Source organism: Phlebotomus argentipes, unplaced genomic scaffold (assembly GCF_947086385.1).
Source record: "Phlebotomus argentipes unplaced genomic scaffold, Phlebotomus argentipes genome assembly scaffold_4, whole genome shotgun sequence".
NCBI lineage: Eukaryota > Metazoa > Arthropoda > Insecta > Diptera > Psychodidae > Phlebotomus > Phlebotomus argentipes.
In genome coordinates, this window is record NW_026776174.1 from 4699754 (window position 1) to 4723400 (window position 23647).

The window sequence follows — 23647 nt, forward strand, 5'->3', positions numbered from 1 at the left end:
GGAAAATTCCTTAAGGAAAGCACATCTAATTGTATTCCTATGGAAATATATTCGAGTACATTAGAAGAACTTAACAGGCAAAGTTCAGAAGATCACAATTGTTTCTAATCGTTCGGATATGCAAAGCTTGATAATATGTAGAATAGACAAAAATAAAGACTGTCTAAGGTCAGGAATTTCCATTATATGTATGTATGTATGTAGAAAATTGATTTATCATCTATCGGTAAAATGTTTGTTTGTCACAAAAGTGGTAAAAGTGAATTGAATGTTGGTATATTCATAATTCTCTCTGCATAAGAATAAAATTTACATACATGAAATTACTTACTTACAATCCAAATACTTTTAATTTTTAACAAACAAAAATAGAATGAGAGACATTACTTAAAACAGAGCTACTTAAAATATAAAACTTTTCAAAAATTCTACTTTTTATTTGTTGTAAATTACTTTTAAAAATATTAAAATATATTGTTTTTTATTTTAGATATCAAAAACTTACATTTATTAGTACCGTTACATATCAATAATTTTTATTTAAATAAATTTTTGATTTCTCAATAGCAGTAAGTAAATATGTTTCAATATTTGTTTTTCTAGGACCTCCACGATGGGATACTCTATGTCTTCCGTGAAATAAGGATGTGCCATTAAAAAGAGAGATCACATCATGACCATTAAACGGTGATCTGAAGAGGCTCGTGTCCAATAATATTTGCCACAAATTATTCCGCGTCGATTAATGAGCAGAATACATGCATTGAGAAGAGGAAGGAGCTTACGTGTGGAATAAACGTCGCACTTCGCCAAAATTGCCCGCTGGTCTCCCCCTTTGCGAGTGGTGTTTATAAGAAGCATTGTTCCCCCGCTTAAGCGCTCATTCCGTCTTGAAGTATAGCTGGAGACACTCAAATCAGCAGACGTGACACAAAATCTTAATAGTTACCATTCCGATTGTGATTTTCCGCTGTGACAAAGCTTCGTCCACTTGGCTCTTCCTCAGTGCTCTAGAAAGGTGAAAAGTGATTTTTTGTGAATAATAACTTTTTCATGAATTGCATTTTTTGTGTTATCGTCGGAATGAATATTTTGCAATGTTGAATACAATTGTGCGCATATAGTTCGGAAGAGTTGATCTTTTGACCGTTTTTCCTCTTTCTCCCGAAGTGGTTGCCAAAATGTCTTGATTATTGAATATCCAAATTTAATTTAATGCGCATTGTAAGTGATTTTTTGGCATTGGCATTGCAATTAGAGAATGTTCAATGTGACAATGACTTCTTGGTGGTAGAGAGAATTAGCACTAATTTATACTATTCTGGATCAAAGTGCTAGAAGGTGTAATTTACAAGTCCAATTCATTTGCCAATTGTTCAAATTTAAATCTTTATTGTATTAGATTTTGCCCTGAATAGGTCAGAAATCACTATTGTCACTGCAAATTCTATGGAACTATTCAATTAAATGCGTTGCATTTTAGTTCTTGTGCATTTTTTGCACTCACTCAAGATTTCCTTCCGTTACCTGTTGCCAAATCAGATTATGGAGTGATTTTGGCAAAAGTGAATTAAATAAAATGTACGATATTAAAAAATTTACCTTGACGAATTATTAAATTTCACAAGATCGTGTCTCTATGGTCAAATGACATAGTTTCTCACCTTATATATTCATCTAATCAAGCGTATTTTACTTTTTAACTTTGTCCACGTGAAATGTTGCATTTATTGAGACACATTTAAATCTCTTCTAACTTGAGACTTTTGACACTGTAAATATTTACCAAACCACAGATTTGTTTTTCCTTTTTCTCCAAACAATTCATATTTAGTGTGAAGAAATAGTGCGAGATTATTTTCGGATTCCCGTTGAGAAATCGCATATTTCTGTAGGTGATAAATCAAGTGTGAGACATTTATCAATTATTCATGAACTTCAACTGAGAAGAGTGCAATTACTTCCATCAAGCTTAAGTATTCTTCGACAATGAGAGAACTCTCTCTTTTAGGGTCACAGCAAGAATGCACATAATAATTTCACCACGCCGAGAGTTCGTCGTAACAATATATGAAATGCAACTTGACATTGGCAATGAGTTGCATGCACAGTGGATAATTTCTTTAATGTGGCTGTTTCACTTTCGACAGCACTCAAGCACACTGGCTTCGTAAAATCGATGGATGGGGAAATTTAGGACAAACCTTCAATGCATTGTGCTCTTATTGAAATATTGCTGAGCATCGAGCTTATTAATCTCATGATCACCTCTTCTGAGCTGGTCACCAAATTCAATTCATCAAAATCGAGTTTCTGTATCAAATAACCTCCAGCTATGATTTCGTTGCGTAAAAGAAACTCTCATGTGCACTTGAAATTTTAAAACAAACCTCTTTTTGTACATACGCCCATTATGAATTTGCATGCGGCTTGTTTGTCGCAAGTGAGCAATTTATGACTAAAATGGTACAGGGAAGATCGATTCGAATAGTTGAAGAAATTGATGAATTATCGGAAATTGCTGTGCGATACAAATTAGCATGCGTCATGCAATATATCGGAAGATAGACTTGTCACATCAAATCAACTATAATTTTGAGACAGGAATGGAACGGTAGACTTAACTCAAAAATCATGTGGTTATGACCACGTACACCGATATTTAGTAGAGCTTATGTAAAATACAAAATTTAGATTTGTGCTTAACTTTGACTATTGAAAATAACATGTCATATGACCCTTTTTCGTTATTGAACTGTTTTATTTTTATATAAAACCTGCAAAACCACTAAAATTTAAATATGACCTAATGAGCTTGGTAGGTTATTATGTATACAAAAAAAGACTCCCTAATTCCTACAAAAATTGTGTTTGATCACTAATTGCATATGCAAATTTATTGGCTAGAGGTTAAGGGCAGGGCAGAAATGGAAAGCATTCAAGTCAGGCAATTTCTGTAGAAAGAAAAGCAAACAGAATTGCAAATTTTGATAAATTTTATGTAGATTGAAGATTTATCTCCAATCATCTGAATCGACAATATAGTTCATCATTGTCACTTTCTCCGAAAATATGTACCGGTGAAGCTTATTAAGCATTGAGTACATAACGCATACATACCTTCAACGAATTTGCACGTGTATTGTATGAAAATGAACCTTAACCTTGAGCAAATTTCACGATCATTTGCTTCTTTTATTTGATTAGTAATGTGATTTACCAAGACAGAATGATGACCATTTCATCAGAAAATGTTATTATAAATATTGACATAGCAATTAGATACTTTATAAATTCACAATAGGAAAATTTCCCGTGCATTTTGACTTGCGCACACAATTTCTTGGGAAAATCTACAAACAGGTCTCCAAATGCTACCTGTTGATATGTCTGGTCCATCTGTCAGATTGCGGGATATACTTTGGGAAAGAGCGAGTTGAGATATTTCCGACCCTCTTTAGGTTTCAAGGCATATTCTCACGCAGTGGCACGTAGTAATTTTCACCGGTGAGAATTTCGATGAGAGTGTAAGTTGCGAGATGTCAAGGAGATAATAATTTTGGGTGAGATGAGCAATTTCACTTCTATTCTCGAGAGATGCTCATTCCAAGGGCAGGGCAATTTATTGGAAACCGGATGCGATTTCACCGCGAAACAGCCACCAGAAAAATGATGTGCAGTGAAAAAATTGGCCATTTATTTATCGTCTTATCATCAATTTATTGCAGGCGAACAAGCGAATTTCTGCAAGAAGCACGCACCACACTGAAGAATCATGCCACCAAATCTGTTTGGGAACACACTCCTCTTGGCGGAGGGCACACTCGAGCCGGAGAAAAGTGCATCTCAAGCCACAGATGACTCGCAAATCAAAACGCCGACAATTCAGGTGAGATCTCAATTTACAGGGTAAGCCACAATTTTCGAAATTTCTCATACTCAGGTTTCTCTTATCTAAGATTGTAATCTTGGAAATTTTTAACACAAGTGTGACGAGACAGTGGTTTTCCTTAAATTTAAGGTAAAACTTACACTTGCGGTTAAATCTCACTTATGATGATGGGCAGAATTTTGAAGTCTGCTGCTTGGGACAAATTTCTCTCTTTAAATGACAAATATTTTATTCGGTAAATCCCACGATTTATGTGATTCGGCATTTTATCAAACAATTGTTAAGGAGTTTGTTTAGCAGTACTTTTTGTGGCACACCCTGTACTTTACAGCATTGATGACCAGAGGTAAAAGCGGGTGAAATTTTATTTCAGGCCACCGAAGAGGCAGGGACATCACCAAAGGTGAAGGAGAAGCCGTACAAAATACAATTTGTTTGGAGAAATATAATGATCTTCTTATACTTGCACTTGGCGGCACTGTATGGCGTGTATTTGCAATTAACTTCGGCGAGATACTTAACATTTGGCATAGGTGAGTACACATCAGAATGGATAGAAATGTGTGAAGATAATTTTATGATCGATTCCAGCAGTGATAGATAGACACTTTCACCCCAAACAATAAGAAGTGAATTGCTAATGTCTTTGAATATTTCACTTATTGCTATTGAAAATAGCAATTGCATTTGTCAATATGTTCTTTTTATGAGGCTGTAAAATCGCCCATTCGCAACACTATCGCGGAAAATTGGTGTGGAAGTGGGTCAATTAGAGAATCTTTCGAAGATCATCATATCACTAAAGGGTGTACGTGCAAGTTGAGGAATATTCTATGGATTTAAACAGTGTGCAAAGACATTTGGGAATAAATCCGGCAATTATAATTGCTTTCGAAGGCATACTAATATCCTCATTAGTTGATCATGATCGTCACGATAGGTTTCTGTGTGGGAGACTCGCCAAATTCATGCCCATTGACGAAGTTGGCAACACTGAAAAGGCATGGAATGAGCTTGTAAATATTTCCTATCACGTCGTATTAATTTGGTTAGAAATGGGATGCTGAAAACACGTGTTTTCGCACGATCTTCCGGTGGTGGGATATCACATAAAGAGGTCTTTGATCAAAGTGGCACGCCACGGACCACTCCTTCGGCGCGGTTCGCAAGAAGTGGTAGCTGTGACGTCAATTAGAACACATTCTGAATGATGGTGAGACTTTGGACCTTGGACGTGAACCTGAGATGATTAGGAAAGTATTGAGTTTTACACCCAAAAAGACGATTGAATGGGGATTCATGTCGCATAGAGATGGATGGCATATGCTAATATGAGAGAAACGTGGATCTCAGCAACGGAGCGTTCAATTGTAATTCAGCAAATGAGTTATTATGAAATATTTCTATTCAAAATTCAGATCATGACGCCGGTCAGGGCGTAATTTATCTTCAATATGTGCTTCTGATCGTTTTCCCCTCTTAAAATCCATCAATATGTATTCTCAATGGAATCGATAATGTTCAATAAATTCAACACACTTCCCGTCAATCAGCTGAAAATTAGAATTAAGCCAATTTCATCGATTTGTCTCATTGCAGCACTTATTCTCGGATTTTGTGGAGGAATGGGAATTACAGCTGGTGCTCATCGTCTCTGGGCTCACAAATCTTATAAGGCCAGGCTGCCGCTCAAAATCCTTTTGATGGTCTTCCAGTCGCTCGCCTTCCAGAATCACATCTTCGAGTGGGTGCGCGATCACCGAGTGCACCACAAATTCGTTGATACCAATGCCGATCCCCACAATTCGCGCCGCGGCTTCTTCTTCTCCCACATGGGCTGGCTGATGATCAAGAAGCACCCTGACGTGAAGACGAAGGGTGTTCTGGTAGACATGAGCGATCTCGAGGCCGATCCAGTGGTCATGTTCCAGAAGAAGTGAGTTGCTGCAGTGGGTCAAGCGATCACAGATTTATGATTTATGAAATGATTTCTCCCTCGCAGGTATTACGGGATTCTCATGCCGATATTTTGCTTCATCATTCCTGCTCTAATTCCGTACTATCTTCTCGGAGAGACATTCTCTAATAGTTGGTACATCGTGTCCGTGATGAGATACGTATTGTCACTCCATGGAACGTGGCTCGTGAATTCGGCAGCTCATTTGTGGGGAATGAAGCCCTATGATAAGTGAGTTGTAGTTTATCATTCACATTGATAGTACTCTAATCATGATCCAATTGCCATTGCAGAAATATTTCACCCGCCAACAATATGTTCGTTGTGATTTACGCCTACGGAGAGGGTTGGCACAATTATCATCACGTTTTTCCCTGGGACTACAAGACATCGGAATATGGAAATTATACAACGAATCTCACTTCAGCTTTCATTGATTTCTTCGCCCTATTCGGTCTCGCTTATGATTTGAAGACAGTCTCTGAAGACATGATCAAGAAGAGGATCCTGCGAACGGGTGACGGATCGCACGAGGTCAGTCGCAACAAGCGCGAAGAGGAGCTGCGACAGATGCTGATGAGCGATCATGATCACTTTCACGACCAGAACGCGGTGTGGGGGTGGGACGACAATGATATGCAAGAGGATGACAAGAAATTTGCCAAAATCTACAACAAGCAAGATTAAATAAAGTGGTGTAATTTAATTTATATAATAACAATTAGATAATGTACTGCTTTTCTATTTTGTTTCAAGGTGTTTTTAATCACTAGACTTAAGGACCAATACAAGTATTTTCTAGCATTGTAGAGTCATTTGATTTTAATGTATTAAAGAACTTTTACATCTCATTTGCTGGTTGCGGGCTACTGAATGTTGCTCATGTAGAGCGTCTGTGTTTTCTGGTGCTCCGCATAATTCTTCGCCATGTACATAATTGCCGCCAGCAGAGCACCTTTGTTGATGGCCCCGCTAATTAGTGCAGCCATCTTAAAGGCTGGCAATGCCATGGGCAGCACTGAGCCCATTAGGATCATCGGCATCAGCATGGCAGGTAGGCCCACGTTCAGAATATACTCCAGTGGTCGCTTCTTGCGTCCAACAGTGGAATTTGCATTGACGAATGTGTCCGCTTTGGAGGCATGGAAAAGAATTTGCAAATAATATTCAGAGCACGAAAACCATCGAAATGCACTCCTTGTCTTAATGTACCTTTCTTCAGTGTCAATTCCAGTTGATTTTCCTTGCTCGGCCGCACCTTCACCACCATTCCAGGTATGAAGTGCAGCTTAATTTCGCGATTGGCAAAATACTGCTCAATGCTCTTTACGAGGCGCGCATCGATGTCTCTATCGGGTAAATTTGTATAACTGTCGTCAAAGTCGGGCCTCTCGTCCGTGTCCCGCGTGAGAATGTGATCGAGGAAGTCATCAGTGATGTTGCCAGTGCTTCCCAAGTTTTTCGGCCAATTCCTCTCCATTCTCTGCAGCAGGAAGAGCTTCATGCACTTCGCGATATTGAACTTCTTCATGCAGCGGAAGATCTTCATTGGAATTGACGCCCGTATGTATGTGATTGAACTTTCGTTTTTCGCATAAAATTTGCTATTTGGGTGGGCTGAGATTTCGGGGGAATGTTTTGGCGGTGATCGCAAACCACGGCACACAGATGGGGACACCATGTACACCAGCCAAATGAAGATCATCATTTTAACGATCATTTTGGTAAGCTAAAGTTTACAATCACTATTGTTCACTATTGCAAATCAACTCCACGATCGCGACTATATCACGAGAGCAGTTTGGTCAGAATGCGATCGTGCTTGATGTCGATGTACGACTAAAGTTGGCTTATGTTCTGAATGATCACATCTCATCTGAGAGACTCTTCTAGCGTCACACATCCATTCAATGATATAGTCGCACGCGTGGAATGTGAACTATTATAGGTGTTGTGTATGTCTTCCGCTTTTTGCATTGCTCAGATCTTTAGCACAATTTTCTCCTGTTTCTCCTTCCAAGATCACCAGAGACGCCAAAGACGCACCATTGACTTACTGCGGGGACAAGACATCGCAGAAAACCCCTCATTGCGGGGACCGTTTGAAAAAGGAATTATGAAATCATAACATCAACGGTATTCAGTGCACTTGATCGCGGCAGATGTGCTTCAATTAACCGTAAAAGACAACTGTTCACCTGGATGCAAAATTGTATCAACGTCAAATGATGAGATATACAACAAGATTGATCAACAATCGGAGAATGACACAAGTTTGCCGTGTCTCTGCGCTTAGTCTTATTAAACAGATATAATTTTCTCCGTCATCAACGCGAGCCTCACATTATATATAGGTTTATGGACTAGGATACAGTTGCATTATCGCTATATAGCATCAAATTGCTGGTCGTTTTATGCACCGAACGTGATTTTCACATTGGAATAATTTTACCAATCCGCAAATTTTAATTGATTTGCAAATAGAAATTGACACACTTCCACATTAATTACAATGTAATGCACAAATTGAAAAAAGAGAATAAAACCATGTCATTATTCAATTTATCTATCATTTGTGGTTCATAAAGTTTGCAAATTGCGTTTTGTAATACCCAAAACATTTCAATTATCTTTGAAATTGTGTAGTACAATAATGTAGATTCTTCAACAAAATTGCTCATAATAATAGACAGACTAGAATTGAGAATTGAGATGCAATTTGCGTGCTGTTATGCGCCAAATTAATATGCATTTCACACTAGTCCACTATGGAGATTCAAACGAAGAGGCTTTCGTGGTAATCCATCGTTTATATCACGGAATGTCACTTAAAATGCACGTCTCATGGCTTGATGAGTCTAATATGTCTATTAACCGTGCCCCCATCATTCATTTGCAAATTAATTTATTGTCTTGGGTGAATTATAGGGAGATCGTGAGGCGTGCACAATTTCTGACAATCACAACAGAAAACAATTCGTGGTGACTCAAATTTAATACGTGCAGACATAAAAATGTCTGGAGATTCGGGTGAAAATTGGGCCTCTCGCGCGCATTTCCTCGATGAACAAAATTGTATTCAAATATCGTAACACTTTTGCCCATTGAACTTGAGGGTTCACAAATAAAACCTTGCCACAATTGAATTTATCACTTCAGTTTCAATTTAGTGAGCGAGCTGTGAAAATTGTCCAACAGCCATGCCATCAACGCCAAAGCTCTTCGTCAGAGGAATTGTGCTGCTCTTCATTCTGAGTGTTGATTTGTGTTTGAGTGATGAAAATGTTGTCAGTGATTCGAGTGTTGCAGGTGGGATTCAAATCTACTTTTGGGGCTTTTGTGAAATGACTAATTGAATTGGCCTTGCAGAATCGAGAACATTTGGTCGTCACTTGATGAGGAGGATTAATTTTGTTCTCATACCAACGGCATTCGTGGTCGGGGTCATAGCCACTCTTCTGGCCACACTGACCGTTGTCTCGCTCAAGGGGTTGGGAGTCGGTGTGATTCTCTTAGTGCTGGCGGTGGGACAACTTCTGGCCAGAGGATTGCCTCAGCTCGCACCCACTTCAACCACATATGCTGCTCCACCGGCCTCGATAATCTACGGGAGGAGCGACGTGAAGAGTCCGATCTGGATAGAAAAAGACTGGAGCGCGTAAATGTAGAACCTGTAGAAACCTATTTATTAATTCAGTGTACAAGAATTGAGGTGAGATTCTGCAATAAAAGAATATATATTCAAGAACATGCGTCTCCACAACCAGCAATTACGCCGCGGTAAGGAATTCTGGGACAGTTGATCAATTAGTTTTTGCCCGTTAGATGAAATGTTACACAATTTTGCCAGAAAGTAAGACGGGATGTGAATGTGGGTAAATGGGATTATTAAACAAGGAGGAATTCCATGGCAAATAGACCAGAAAAATGGTTTGATTTTTCGGTGGTGTTCTTTCAAATGTAAACCACAGGTTAAATGGTCAATTTGTGATGAATGATGCGGAGACAGTGGGAAAATGGAAGTGATGCATCTTGCACTATGGAAAAGTCAAGATCCGCTTCATTGCATTTGTACTAAACCGTTGCATCTCCCCTCCTTGATACATATATCTTCTCTAACTAAAATCCACTGCGGTCGAGAATAAAACACGACTAACTAGATTACAAGTCTCGCGGGAAGCATTTCATACTAACAGACATGTTGATAAAACAGGAGAAAAACTTGAGGCTTTTCTCATTTCGTCGAGACATCTCAACTTATCCCATTCAGTTGATGATAAACTCTCGAGTGGAGCAGAGTGGTTCTTTTTGGCGAAGAATAGTTCACCCATAATATGGATTTACAGTGAAGATCTATTAATTAATTGATATAGAAATTCTACATTTAATTCGCATTTGAGAGAGATACATTTTCTGAAATTAGTACTTTCAATTGCAAGTGAGAGATGATGGTGAAGAAACTGTTGATTATTGTAATATTTATTTACCCCAACATTCACTCAATCTTCTGCGAGATGAAGAAATCCTGGGTGCAAACAACAGAAAATACTCCCCTTAACATTTCATTACCCACCGTGAAAAATGAAGAGATTCCCGTGGAGAAGAATCTCAATTCGACAGACTCAACATCACCCAGGCGGATGACGAACTCACTAAAGTTCTCTGATATCACAAAAGTTGATGATAAGATCAGCAAAGTGGAGAGTAATGTGGCTGGGTTTCAGAACCACCGATATAAAAGCACATACATCGGCAATATCACCAAATCAGAAGTGATTAAAGTGAATTCCAAACTGGCAAAATCAAAGTCCAAGAAGCGCAATCACACATACGAGCCTGTCGAAGGAGAGCTGCCTCGCTACAGCTTGGGTCCAGGCGTGAAGCTGAGCATCGACATGCCACGAGAGATTGTCAACGTGAATCTTGATGAGGACTACTTGAGGGACATTTTTGCAGGTGAGATAGGTGCTGAAATTGTTCCAATTCGCCTTCCTCCACAGCGAGCTCCATAACAGCCGGAAATCCTTTGTTCGCAGGTCGTGGAAAGCGTCTGCAGCTGATTGCCAAAATCATCCCTCTCTTCATATTGCCCTTCCTGGTCCAGTCGGCCATTCTGCCCTTCATGGTGTCGACCCTGAAACTCCTTCTCATAAAATCCATCGTCGTGGGAAAGATTGCCATCCTTCTGCTCATCCTCTCCGCCTTCAAGAACTACCACAGACATCACGCAGCCTACGAAGTGCCCTACTACAATATTGTGGAGCCGCCAAGTCGGAGATCCGAGCTGCCGTTCTATGGATACAAAGTTGATGGACAGACAGGGTGGGTCAATTGACATCTTAATAAAGTGTAAATAAACATTTGATTGCAGTTACACAACTTTCTGCAAAAGCATACAAATCACTCTATCGCAATTACTATTAAATCTGTTTAAAAAAAATGTAGCAATACAAAGTGTCAATAAAGTGTTTATTTTGCTGCTCCTCTCTCTTCACTCGAATACCCTTTGGAGCTTCCCATGCCGCAGAGAAAGTTGAGGGTTACTCGGATTGTAAAGCAATAAAGAAGATCTGGTTAAATGGTTCACTATAGTGTTTATGTTCCTCATTTTAAACATTTCAGGGGCTCTCTCCCAATATCTTTTATGATCTTCTGTGTCTTGTGTCGCTTTAAATAGGTGTTCACTAGGCAATTGTGTCCTAATGCCACGGGTTTTCCCAAAAAACGGCCACATTTTTGGGCATTTACATAAAATTAGAGGCTGGCGTTTCGACAAATTTGAGCACATAATATAGTGAACCGAGTAATGAATCTGATAGAATCAAACTCAATTATTTCTTATCAATGCTTTAAAAAATAAATTCATAGTTTATGTTGAGAAATCTCATAATTGTACATATTAATCCTTTCTGAAACGTGCATCTTTCGGATGAGCTCGCAGGTAAATTAGTTCAGAGAACATTTTCTCAAAAATATGGGACCATATTCAGTGTAATAAATGTTTGAAAAACATGTATATTTGCTAAATGGACCTGAGCGGGGTTCATTCATTTCTGGGCCCTTAAAACATCCCTTGAGAAACATCCAGTCTTTTAGTTTGTTGCAGTCCTTCGTCGAGTTACAACGCAAACAGCTGTAGTGAAAGATGAATCGCTTGATCTACTTTATTATCATTATAATTCTCTCAGCGATATTTGGAATGACGAACTCTCACCTCATCATGCAAGAAGAGTCCAATAAATTTCCCTTGGAAGTGAAACTGAAGAATAGCATTGTATGTTTATGGTGACATTCTTCTATATACAAAGTGATGATTAATTAATTTTCTTCCACCCACTTAGACTCAATTCAATCCCCTGGCCAACATTATTCGTCACAGCGAGAATTTGGCGCTGAGAAGCTGCCAAGAAGTGTTTCAATGGGATCAGTGGAATTGTCCGACGGCAGATTTCATGCTCAAGAGAACCACCAATGTTATAGACAAGGAGAGTGCCTTCGTGAAGGCAATCACAGTGGCTTCAGTGATTTACACTTCCATTAAGAATTGTTCGGCAAATTTTATGGATTGTGGCTGCAATTTCAACACTCCTGTGGTTGATGAGAGTCAAGTTAATAAGTGTTTGGATCATATTGTAGCTTTGGAGAAACACTTCATCGACACTGGAAATTCAGATATTCAAGGATATACGGAAGCACACAATTCACGAGCTGGCCGAATTGTGAGTACATATTACAGATCAATAACGCTAAATTGTGAGTGTTTCATTATGATTGTTATTCCAGGCTGTTCAACGAGCTCTTAAGCACGAATGCAGATGCAGTGGATTAACCAATTCATGCTCACTCGAAATCTGCTGGATGTTTCTTGGCAATTTCTCTGAAATTGCCGCTGATCTTCGCAAGATGTACGATCAAGGCGTAAAAGTATCGTCTGATAATACCGGAAGGGTTAAAAGACACATCAAGAGAGGATCTCTCGTGTTCTTGGAAAAGTCCCCAGACTACTGCATGAAGAATGTCATTCAAGGATGGCAAGGAATGCGTGGGCGGCAGTGCTCCCGACGCAAGGATGCAGGATCATCTCTGCAGGAGCGTCGATCATGCCGCAAATTATGCCGTGCCTGTGGACTCAAAGTGAAGAAGGAGAGAGTAATCAAGGAATCACCCTGCAAGTGCAAATTCTTCTGGTGTTGCGACGTGCAGTGCGACACGTGTTCGGAGAGGGTGAACGAATTCTACTGCTATTGAGACGATGAGCTTTTAAGGCAACTCTCCACGAGTCTTTGGCTCTGCTACCACCGCATTTCTGTCGCAATTAAGAAACATTTGATCATGAGCAATATAGGCCATAAATAAAATCGTTATCAATTTCGAGAAATTGGTGCTTTACTTTCAGATAAGGTATTCAAGTGGATAATCAGTGAAATAAGCGAGCTTTACAGAGACATTTCCATTCAGTATTAATCGAACTTCATAGCGAGAAACATCACAATAAAGCTCTGACAAGAAGAGGGTGACACAGCAAGTGACAATGGCATTTTTGGACACAGTTTTAGGTGAGTCGTTTCATTCATTTGTCTTATCCTTAATTTCCTTATAGAGTGTCCGATAATAGAATACAATAATCAATTAGAGAATTATCATATAACGTGATTGATTTACAGTAGAGAATGTGTGTTTCAATACCATATAATGTGTATTATAGTGATTGTGAGATAAGAGGATGTTAAAAAGTACCTCGAAATACTTGAAATATTATCTAATGCGTTCTACTAACTATAAACAATTAATCTATCTTTTATCAGCATTTTGCATGCGATAACAGTATTTATGGAGGTGTTGACTATAGATTCCTCGTCATATTGACTCATATTCCGAAGCCTTGTGAAATACCACTTCTAAAATGCATAAATCAATTATTTGTGATATATTATTTCGCAGGATTCATCACCCAAAATAAGGCCGTGTGTGTCCTTTCGGTGCTGCTATTTGCCTTTTTCATATCCACAATAGCGTTGGCTGTGCAAAAGAACAATCTCGCATCTGAATTGGCGACATGCGAAGACAAAGACCACACAACCCCTGCTAATTTAAAGGTATACACAGCTTTTTAATCTAGCTGCAAAAGCTAAGAACTCTTTACAAAATTCGAACATGTTTTGAAAAGTTTCATAACGCCGCAATGTAGAGAAAATGTGACAGAGATCGTTAATAAAAACTTTCAACCACCTTACACTAAAAACATCTTTTTATTTCTCGTTGTAGCATCGACTTCCTTCGAATGTCGTTCCAACCCACTATGACCTATTTCTGCACCCCGATTTAGACACCCACAAATTCACAGGAACTGTGACAATTTCCTTCAAAGTCACCGAAGCTACACAATACGTTATCCTAAATGCGTATAAGTTGACAATAGAGAGTGTGGCTGTCCATTCTGCATCCCAGGAAATTCCAACCGTGAGTGATGAAATGCACATATCACTTGCTTTGTGATTTGAAAGTTAATTATTCGATTGGTGAAAACTCTTTGCAGTCCCATGAGCTCAGCGAGGAGTTTCAGAGTTTGGTTGTGAGTGTAAAATCAGGCCAATTGGATGTCACTACCGGCGATTCCACCTTCACTATCGCAATTACCTTCAGTGGATCAATGGAGGACAAAAATATTGGTCTATATAGCAGCAAATACAAGAAGACTGACGATAGTGAGGTCACAATATCATCATCCAAGTTCCAACCGACATATGCAAGGTAATTCAGTCTAGTCAAAACCTTTGTGTTTGCTTCTGCACGTGATAACATTTGGTATAGAGATAATTCGATTAATCATATCAGTCACCTGGAAAGGCGTTAAGCATTTGATACGCACTTCAGACCACAGGAATTAGTCAACAAACAAAAGATGCTTTTTTGGGGATTTATTACAAAATATTTTACAACATATTGAAATCTCATTTCTTCAATTTGCGCATGAGTGGAGAATTTTCCTCTAAATACATGTGTTTTTCAGGCAAGCTTTTCCATGCTTTGATGAACCCGAGTTCAAAGCAACATATTCTATAAGCCTTGTCCGACCCAAGGATAATAACTACATTGCACTGTCGAACATGCCAGAGGAATCGAGCACAGATGGTCCTGGTAGCAATGACGTGACTGTGAAATTTAAGGATTCACCGCAGATGAGCACGTATTTGGCAGTTTTCCTGGTGGCAGACTTTATTAACAGTGAACAAGAAATTGAGAATATCGGAGGAGATAATTTCAATATACGCGTCTACCTTCCTGAAGGTCAGCAGGACAAGGGAACATTCGCTTTGGATGCTGCCGTGAGAATCACAAAAACTTACATAGAATACTTCAACATTGGCTACCCCTTGCCGAAGCTGGACATGGCTGCAATTCCTGACTACGTGTCCGGAGCAACTGAGCATTGGGGACTCGTGACTTTCAGAGAAACTTCTCTCCTCTGGGATGAAGCTGAAAGTTCCACGAGGAATAAGCAGAGAGTCGCTTCAGTGATCTCCCATGAACTTGCGTAAGAACACTGCAAATGTTATACAGATTTATGTTTACTTATTTGTTCAATTTCAGACACATGTGGTTTGGTAATTTGGTCACGTGCAAATGGTGGAACGATGTGTGGCTCAATGAGGGTTTCGCATCCTATATTGAATACAAGGGTCTATCGACGTTTTCTACCGATGATAACTGGAAAATGGAGGATCAGTTCCTCATTGAAGATCTTCATGGTGTTATGGAGCTCGATTCAAAAGTGGCATCGCATCCAATTGTCCAGGAAGCTGAAACTCCTGACGAGATTACAGCTCTCTTCGATAGCATTGCCTACAGTAAGGGCGCATCGATAATCAGGATGATGGAAGGATTCCTGACCAGTGATGTGTTCAAGAGTGGTGTTAATAAGTTCTTGACTGAATTCAGATACAAATCAGTTGTAACAGCAGATTTCTTCCGATTCATGGACACTGAGGCTGGTTATAGCGTCACGTGAGATTCACGAGAAGAATTCTTTATGATTCTCTTAATTTAATGTGAATCTGTCTTCTAGGGACATCATGTCTACATGGACTGAACAGAAAGGATATCCAGTGGTCACTGTGAAAAGAGTTAGTGACACAACTTATGAACTGACACAGGAGCGCTTCCTGTTAAACACCGACTCAAAAGCAGATGAAACTGATAATTCTCCCTTCCGCTGGCACATCCCGATTACCTATGTGAGCGATAAGAAGAGCAGTGGTAACACGGTGGAGTGGTTCAAACCCGATCAAAATAGCAGTAAGTAGTAATCTTTATGGCATGATTTTACCTTGAGAATATTATCAGTCAATGATAAATCTTTATAGTTCAACTGAACATGGGAGAAGCTTCAAAGTGGATAAAAGTAAATCAGAACCAAGTGGGATATTACATTGTCAACTACGACGACTGGAGTGAGCTTGTGAACCAAATGAAAGATGCAGGAAATCAATTTTCCGTCATGGACAGAGCCCAGCTTCTTCACGATGCCTTTAAGCTTGCGGACTCGATGACCATTTCATACACCGTCCCACTGGATCTCACGACTTACTTGCTAAGTACTAATGAGACCGATTACGTTCCATGGTCGGTTGTGACAAGCAAGTTCTCGTCATTGTACGCAATGTTGGACGACTCACTGGATTTCTATCACTACATTACGAAGCAAATACAAGAGGTTTATGCATATGTCAATCCAGTGAATATCAACGAAGACACTGCGCAAGATCACTTGAAGAAATTACTGAGAGAGAAAATCATGAACTTGGCATGCAGTTTGGAACACAGTCAATGCATGACATACGTCCGTGACAGTTTCAAAAGCTATCAAGATGATGAAACTAGCAAACCAGATCCAGATATTCGACAAACAGTTTACTATCACGGAATGAAGGACGTCCGCGGATTTTCTGATTGGAACGCCATATATCAACGGTTTGTGAAAGAGATTGATCCACAGGAGAGAGCTAAGCTAATGGAAGCACTTGCTGCGACCCAATCTCCACAGTTGCTTACCAATTACCTGAATATTGCTCAGGTACATATTCTAGTTATCAACTGATACCATTGCTTGTTTATAAATTGTGATTTTTCCTTAACAGGACAAGAATGGCCCGATCAAGAAACAAGACTACGTCACTGTGATGCAATACATTGCAAACAATAAAGTGGGAGAGAGTATTGTTTGGGAGTATGTGAAAAATAATTGGGAAACGATTACAACCGAAATAAGTGATATCAATGATCGCACTCTTGGGCGAATGATTCCAAACATCACAAAGAGATTCAACACTGCCGCGCAATTGCAAGAGGTATAAAAAAATTTATGGGGAATTTCTTCCAACAGGAATATCTTGATCTTATCTCGCTTTTCAGCTGGAGCAGTTCTTCGCAAAACACCCAGAAGCTGGAGCAGGTGCAGCTGCGCGACTTGAAGCTCTGGAGACGATAAAGTACAATATCAAGTGGCGGGAGCACAATAAGGCGGCTATCGATACATGGCTGAAGGAGCATCTTGAGAACTAAAGAAGAACACCCTTTCACATTCGGTTTTGCGTACTCATTCTCTTTGTTTTGGGGAGAAAGGCGTGTTTCTTGAGCAGCTTGATATTTTTGTTTCAGTAAAAGATTTTTTTTTATTCTGTGACCTCAAATTTCGACGTTGTAGTTTGAATATAAACCGATCAGAGTAATTTGTATGCTGGAAGCAAATTGTCGCCTAGAATTTGGAACGATGAGTGTTTGCACGAGTCACAGAGAATAGTGAGTTCATTGGAATTTACATTATATTTGAGGCATTTCTATTGTGAGGAAAAATTCCATATTTTACCGTGTGACGTCTTCACACATTTTTTGTAAAGTGTGCATAAAATTGTTACTCAAAGGAGAATAAAAAAGCAAATAATGTAAGATTCTTCAGAATTGAAATTTTCTTCAAAAATTCATGCGACAATGTGTCTATGCCAGATGGATCATGTACGCATATCATGAATATTGAATAACACACATCAGCGGACAATTTTCCCATCTCATTCCATCCCTCCCACTGCAGCGAAATCTATCGTCTCGCAGGAGAAAACCATTAAAGTAACTGACCTTATCGATTCGACGCCGATTGATTTCACTCAATTCACGCTGAAAGTGATTAATTGCTCTCCTATGATACAAAGTCACAGTCTGCGAGTACCCGTTGACTTCCCTCAGCGATTGCAATCTACAATGTGCAATTTGTCTAAGCCGACCTCTCAGTTGCTGCTTCACTCGCTCCTCGGCAAGTTGAAGAAGAAAACTTGATTTTGAGTGCCAAAACGTGCTTGGGCGCAGTTTTTTGTGCTGGCACTTCTGTGTTTTGTTCCAGAGATTCTTCTCTCCTGTGCTCCCCACGGATTTTCGGCTGGAGCCAAACCGGGAGTCAGACGTGAATGCGAGGCGGTGAGGTGGAGGAATTGCAGCATTTGGTGAAAGACGGCAATCCACAATGTGTGGCTGAGAGTCAAATTTCAGTTGGGGCTTCACTGCGGACCACGCAACATTGCTCGTGAGCATCGCGGAGAGTGTGTGGTTCAATTTTTGGATGTTTCAATCATTTTAATTAATGGAAAAAAGTGTGGTGGATTTGAGTGTTGAATGTGAGAAAGACACACTTTCAATGAGGTGATTACTTAATCGCTCACGAATAATTGCTTTCAGTGCTCTTGGATGTAACTTGTTGGCGTACACTTTTTGGGGTCATTTGACTCATCATCGTTGCGCTGTGTGAATCCAAACAATATATATACAATACAACGACTTTGCGACAAAATAACCACTCACTAATTTTGCGGGCGCACTCACAGTGTAAAGAATTCCATAATTTCGGTGTATCTCCTGTCCTCATTGCGGCTAAAAGCCGCTTTTGTCGACTCTTTTTCTGCACTCCACGCTTCATCTCGCCAGCGGAATCAATTGAAATGCAATAAAAACATTCGCCATCAGTGCGAGTTTTAATGGCACGGTGGAAGGCAAATATAAGGAACCGTTAATATGGTATCGATGAGACTCTCCTAAGCTGGTGTTTCTTGTTGTGACCAACAGTTTGGTGTGGTTCTCTCGCGTGGCGTCGCGTATACAAATTCAGAAGACACCATGTGTACCAAATATTAACTGAAACCACTGAAACTGAACCCATAAATCGATACCGCATAAAATTCAGTGTTACGAAAAGGAGATGCGAATGTGTGTTAAAGTTTTTGCTGTAGATTTTCAGTGATATTTCGAAAGTTGACCTGTCTCGTGGAATTTTCCCTTCGACCAGTGGCTCTAAAAATACCAATATAAACTCACATTTTACTATCGACAAAGTGATGAGAAAACTGTATACAATTTTAGGTGATGTAACACTTGTGGAGGATTGATGAGGCGCATTTGGACACACAAGTGAGAATCTGCACAAAGGCAGATCGATTTGAGAGGCAAATAGCAGTGATAATCTTGTGAGAAATGGTCCACAATCCGGCTAGTCTGGTGCGCCCGTCGTCGGTTTCGAACTTTTCCCGCCAAGACTCGAGCACTTTGCGGAAGAGCCACTCTCTCGTGCTGTCTCTGGCGACCATATGTGTGATTCTCGCGGCGTTGCTGTGTATTGTAGTCGCTGGGTTGGTGTTAGTTGGAAGGAATCTGTCAAGAGTTTCTCAGTCGTCGGCACTGAGTACGAGAAATTTTTCCGGCTTCTCATCACAGGATCCCAGTTCCCTGGCCAATCGCTCGATACTTACTCTCCCCAATTCAGTGAATCCCCAGCAAGTGCCAGGAAGAGTGGAGGGCGTAATGGCATCGACGAGATTATCAGCCGCGGCTGCGAAGATTGTGGAGCAACTGTCGTTCCGGCTGCCGGCTGAGGTCAGGCCGAAGAGATACAATCTCCACCTGCATCCCAATCTCGTGGAGAAGACCTTCTCCGGGAATGTGTCCATCGATCTAGAGGTGTCCAAGCCGGTCTCCTTCATCGCTGTGCACACGAAGAAACTCACCATCAGCTCAACGAGTCTCACGCGCGAAGCATCTTCAACTGTGCCTCTCGAGGAGACTTTCGAGTATGAGCCCCTGGAGTATTGGGTCACAGTGCCCAAGGAAACGATCGGGGAGGGAGTCTACCAGCTCAACATGTCCTTCAACGGAAGCCTGATAAACCGCATTGTGGGATTCTACGCCAGTTCCTACTTCAATCCTGAACAGAATCAAACAAGGTGATAATCATACTTTTATAATCATTTAAGAAGCTTTAGGAGGAGAGTTTTTCAAGTTTTTTTCAGTCGAAATTTAAGTATATGCAACTCAGCACTTCTTTGCCCAACAACAATTTTTGTAATCATATCAGGATTATTAAACAAGAATTACATGTACTTCCAGCTGGGAAATAGTAATTAATACAATGTAATTAGTTTGGGTTGGGCATTGGGAAGTTTGCAATTATGTAGTTTAGAATTAGGTCCAAACATCCGCTATTTTTTGAAATCCTCTACACTAGATTTCTTATGTCTCATGGCACTTGCCAGTTACTTTTGTTGCATAGAGACGAAAGCACAAAAAGCAGAAAATGAGATGATTTTCTCTTAACCGGAATAGCCATATTTATCGCGCTGAGAAACTCACGTTATGTGTGCTCTTTTGCGGCGCAAAAAAGTCACTGGAAATTGCCGTCCATTGAAAGTAAAAGTCATGACCGCAAGGTGCTGAATGTTATTCACCTCACTAATCGTTCTATCTTGCTAACTAGGACAATTGCGACGTCGAAATTTGAGCCAACTTATGCGAGGTTCGTGAGATCACATTGCAAAGATATCACTCGTGTCGATTCTAACACTTTGCTGCTCTTGCAGACAATCTTTTCCGTGTCTCGACGAGCCAGCCATGAAGGCACCATTTAAAATCAGCATCGTTCGTCCAACTGGCGACAATTACATCTCGCTGTCCAACATGAATGAGGAGAAGAATGAGGAAAATGGCGCGGAAACTGTATCGCATTTCGCCGAAAGTGTTCCCATGAGCACATACTTGGCGTGCTTCATTGTCTGTGATTTTCTCCACAAGGCGGAAACCGTGAAGACTCAGGGCATTGGCAAGGATTTCCAACTGAAGGTATATGCGACACCCAATCAGCTCAACAAGACAGAATTTGCACTGAAGACAGGCGTGGGAATTACTGAATTTTACATTCAGTACTTCCAAATTGAATATCCGCTCCCGAAACTAGGTGAGGAAAGTTGATGGTAACTGAATTAATTATCTCTTAAGACCAATTGCATGTTCCATCAAGCGATGGAAGTGGCTTACATATTTGTGTCTAGATGTTTGTTTGGCATTAATTGAAAGATATGCTTTCGCTTGTTGCACAATTTGGCGGGTTGTGCAAATACTGAGGAAAGTAATTTAAACTATTTGCTAGAAATAATTGGACTCATTCAAAATCTTCAGACGCCAGAGATAAAGACCGTCAATTAAGGCATATTAAATGAATGAGGTAGAGAAAGGAATTAAGACTTATCCGGAGTGTATTTTACAACAGAATTAGGTGGCACATGAATAATGTATTGCTTGTTAAATGACATAAGGCGAAATGATAATGAAACGAGCAATGAGATTAGATAAGTTTCCGAATTTATGCATACAACATTCTATTTACTGCTTTGTTTGCAGATATGATTGCGATCCCTGACTTTGTGTCTGGAGCAATGGAAACTTGGGGTTTGATAACGTATCGTGAGACTGCTCTCCTCTATGATCCACTCATCAGCTCGTCGGCGAACAAGCAACGCGTGGCCGAGGTTGTGGCCCACGAATTGGTGAGTGACAAGAATATGACATTGATGGTGATTGAACGGGATGCTAATTTATCTTTTCAGTCCCATATGTGGTTCGGGAATCTCGTGACAATGCGATTCTGGAATGACTTGTGGCTTAATGAGGGCTTCGCCAGCTATATCCAATACAAGGGCTGTGACCACCTCTTCCCATCGTGGGGCATGATGGATCAATTCCTGATTGACGACCTGCATTATGTGTTCCGAATTGATGGATCCTTGGCCACACATCCAATTGTACAAAGTGTGGCTAATCCGGACCAAATTACCGAGATGTTTGACGCGATTTCGTACAGCAAAGGGGCATCGATTATACGAATGCTGGAGGACATGATTGGGAGTGAGAACTTCAGGAACAGCGTCACGAGATACCTGACAGCTCACAAGTATGGAAATGCTGATACAAATGATTTACTGACTCAAGTGGAGAAGCTCAACTTGGACTATGATATCAAGTATGTGATGGACACGTGGACGAGACAAGGAGGTTTTCCTGTCGTCACTGTGGAACAGCTTAGCAATACCACCTACAAACTGACTCAGAAACGCTTCTTCTCCAATCCAGAGAATGACATCTCCTTGGCGCCTCCTTCTGAGTACAAGTGAGCAATCCTAATATTCAAGTACCTGTAACAACTAATATTTACATGAATCTTCATCTCTTTTTAAAGCTATCGATGGTACATCCCAATAACATATGTCACAGACAGGGATCCAAAAGTGCAGAGAAAGTGGTTCCCCAATTCCGACACTGAGGCTGAAATTGTGATTGATCATCCTCATGACTGGATAAAGATCAATAAGGATCAAATTGGCTACTACTACGTAAACTACCCGGCGGATGTGTGGAGTTCTCTCACAAGAGCGCTGATTGAGGACAAGAACGTCTTCTCGGTGTCTGATCGCTCCCAACTGCTGAATGATGTGTTCTATTTAGCTGATTCAACACAGACCTCGTACGAGATCGCCTTGAACCTGACGAAATACCTCAAGACTGAAGATCAGTATGTGCCTTGGGTGGTGGTGACGAATCGTCTGCTGAACATTTATAAGCTCGTGGATCAGACGGATGTGGTGCCACAGGTGGAGAAATATTGCCAGCAACTGCTGGCGAGAGTATATGAATCAATTGGATGGACTGTGAATGAGGATGATCATCTGAAGAAGTGAGTTTACTCTTAATTGATTTACACACACCAGATTGCTCTTAACAAATCACTTTTCTTTGCAGTCGACTCAGGGGTCTTATTCTGCAGTTCGCTTGCGCAATGGGGCACAAAGAGTGCCTTAGTATTGCGGGTGATGAGTTTAAGAAGTGGCTACAGGATCCGTCAAACCGTCCTCATCCTGATCTGCGTAGTATAATCTATTCCTATGGAATGCAGTCCGTGGGTGACAAGGAGAAGTGGGATCAGGTCTGGAAGATTTACCTGGCTGAGACGGATGCTCAGGAGAAGACTAAACTAATGAGTGCCTTAACGTCGGTGAAGGATCACTCGCTGCTCAATCGGCTCATAACACTGTGCTGGGATGAGAAGAACGTTCGCGGTCAGGACTACTTCTCGACCATGAGCAGCATCGCGAGCAATTCAATTGGTCGGAATCTTGTCTGGGACTACGTTCGTGAGCACTGGGAGGATTATGTGAAGAGATTCGGACTGAATGAGCGATATTTGGGCCGAATGATTCCTGCCATAACGAAAAATTTCAATAGCAATGTTAAGTTGGAAGAGATGAAGGCCTTCTTCACAAAGTACCCTGAGGCTGGAGCTGGAACGGCGGCGAGGAAGGAAGCCTTGGAGAATGTGTCCGGAAACATAAAATGGCTTCAGAATAACAAAGATGTTGTCACAGAGTGGTTCAAGAACAATTCTAAGTAGATTTCTTATGAATTTTGAAATAAATTGAGGGAATATAAAACAA

At 40.4% G+C, this 23647-nt stretch overlaps 6 protein-coding genes across 6 annotated transcripts; 5 read left to right on the top strand and 1 right to left on the bottom strand.

Annotated features, from left to right (window-relative positions):
- Window positions 1-821: 821 nt before the first annotated feature.
- LOC132257466 (acyl-CoA Delta-9 desaturase) lies at window positions 822-6598 on the top strand. The gene is made up of 6 exons (XM_059754376.1): window positions 822-1018; window positions 3729-3889; window positions 4266-4425; window positions 5492-5828; window positions 5895-6080; window positions 6143-6598. Exons 2-6 carry the CDS (start codon window positions 3776-3778, stop codon window positions 6534-6536), a joined length of 1191 nt encoding a protein of 396 aa, XP_059610359.1. The 5' UTR covers window positions 822-1018; window positions 3729-3775; the 3' UTR covers window positions 6537-6598.
- Window positions 6599-6713: 115 nt separating this feature from the next.
- On the bottom strand, window positions 6714-7569 carry LOC132257972 (uncharacterized). The gene is made up of 2 exons (XM_059755054.1): window positions 7032-7569; window positions 6714-6981 (listed from the first exon to the last, which is right to left on the bottom strand). Exons 1-2 carry the CDS (start codon window positions 7567-7569, stop codon window positions 6716-6718), a joined length of 804 nt encoding a protein of 267 aa, XP_059611037.1. The 3' UTR covers window positions 6714-6715.
- A 1480-nt stretch (window positions 7570-9049) lies between these two features.
- On the top strand, window positions 9050-9511 carry LOC132257977 (protein apnoia). Its single transcript, XM_059755062.1, has 2 exons — window positions 9050-9158; window positions 9219-9511. The coding sequence occupies exons 1-2, from the start codon at window positions 9050-9052 to the stop codon at window positions 9509-9511; spliced, it is 402 nt and encodes a 133-aa protein (XP_059611045.1).
- An 852-nt stretch (window positions 9512-10363) lies between these two features.
- LOC132257978 (uncharacterized) lies at window positions 10364-11184 on the top strand. Its single transcript, XM_059755063.1, has 2 exons — window positions 10364-10805; window positions 10850-11184. Exons 1-2 carry the CDS (start codon window positions 10364-10366, stop codon window positions 11182-11184), a joined length of 777 nt encoding a protein of 258 aa, XP_059611046.1.
- Window positions 11185-11994: 810 nt separating this feature from the next.
- Window positions 11995-13097, top strand: LOC132257979 (protein Wnt-8a). The gene is made up of 3 exons (XM_059755064.1): window positions 11995-12123; window positions 12191-12568; window positions 12633-13097. Exons 1-3 carry the CDS (start codon window positions 11995-11997, stop codon window positions 13095-13097), a joined length of 972 nt encoding a protein of 323 aa, XP_059611047.1.
- A 204-nt stretch (window positions 13098-13301) lies between these two features.
- On the top strand, window positions 13302-23647 carry LOC132257980 (uncharacterized). The gene is made up of 18 exons (XM_059755065.1): window positions 13302-13405; window positions 13791-13945; window positions 14115-14309; window positions 14386-14600; window positions 14860-15384; window positions 15441-15854; window positions 15916-16145; window positions 16214-16923; window positions 16988-17197; window positions 17262-17409; window positions 17938-18156; window positions 19363-20110; window positions 20641-20679; window positions 20744-21117; window positions 21561-21706; window positions 21767-22326; window positions 22396-22890; window positions 22956-23647. The coding sequence occupies exons 1-18, from the start codon at window positions 13381-13383 to the stop codon at window positions 23602-23604; spliced, it is 6057 nt and encodes a 2018-aa protein (XP_059611048.1). The 5' UTR covers window positions 13302-13380; the 3' UTR covers window positions 23605-23647.

Coding starts and splice junctions, on each gene's coding strand:
- LOC132257466 (XM_059754376.1), top strand. CDS start 3,776: ATGCCACCAAATCTGTTTGGGAACACACTCCTCTTGGCGGAGGGCACA. Junction 4,426..5,491: donor ATACTTAACATTTGGCATAG/GTGAGTACACAT, acceptor GTCTCATTGCAG/CACTTATTCTCGGATTTTGT. Junction 6,081..6,142: donor GGAATGAAGCCCTATGATAA/GTGAGTTGTAGT, acceptor TTGCCATTGCAG/AAATATTTCACCCGCCAACA.
- LOC132257972 (XM_059755054.1), bottom strand. CDS start 7,569: ATGATCGTTAAAATGATGATCTTCATTTGGCTGGTGTACATGGTGTCC. Junction 6,982..7,031: donor ACAAGGAGTGCATTTCGATG/GTTTTCGTGCTC, acceptor ATGCCTCCAAAG/CGGACACATTCGTCAATGCA.
- LOC132257977 (XM_059755062.1), top strand. CDS start 9,050: ATGCCATCAACGCCAAAGCTCTTCGTCAGAGGAATTGTGCTGCTCTTC. Junction 9,159..9,218: donor CAGTGATTCGAGTGTTGCAG/GTGGGATTCAAA, acceptor TTGGCCTTGCAG/AATCGAGAACATTTGGTCGT.
- LOC132257978 (XM_059755063.1), top strand. CDS start 10,364: ATGAAGAAATCCTGGGTGCAAACAACAGAAAATACTCCCCTTAACATT. Junction 10,806..10,849: donor CTTGAGGGACATTTTTGCAG/GTGAGATAGGTG, acceptor CTTCCTCCACAG/CGAGCTCCATAACAGCCGGA.
- LOC132257979 (XM_059755064.1), top strand. CDS start 11,995: ATGAATCGCTTGATCTACTTTATTATCATTATAATTCTCTCAGCGATA. Junction 12,124..12,190: donor TGAAACTGAAGAATAGCATT/GTATGTTTATGG, acceptor CCACCCACTTAG/ACTCAATTCAATCCCCTGGC. Junction 12,569..12,632: donor ATTCACGAGCTGGCCGAATT/GTGAGTACATAT, acceptor TTGTTATTCCAG/GCTGTTCAACGAGCTCTTAA.
- LOC132257980 (XM_059755065.1), top strand. CDS start 13,381: ATGGCATTTTTGGACACAGTTTTAG. Junction 14,310..14,385: donor CATCCCAGGAAATTCCAACC/GTGAGTGATGAA, acceptor AACTCTTTGCAG/TCCCATGAGCTCAGCGAGGA. Junction 18,157..19,362: donor GCTGCTTCACTCGCTCCTCG/GCAAGTTGAAGA, acceptor TAATCTTGTGAG/AAATGGTCCACAATCCGGCT.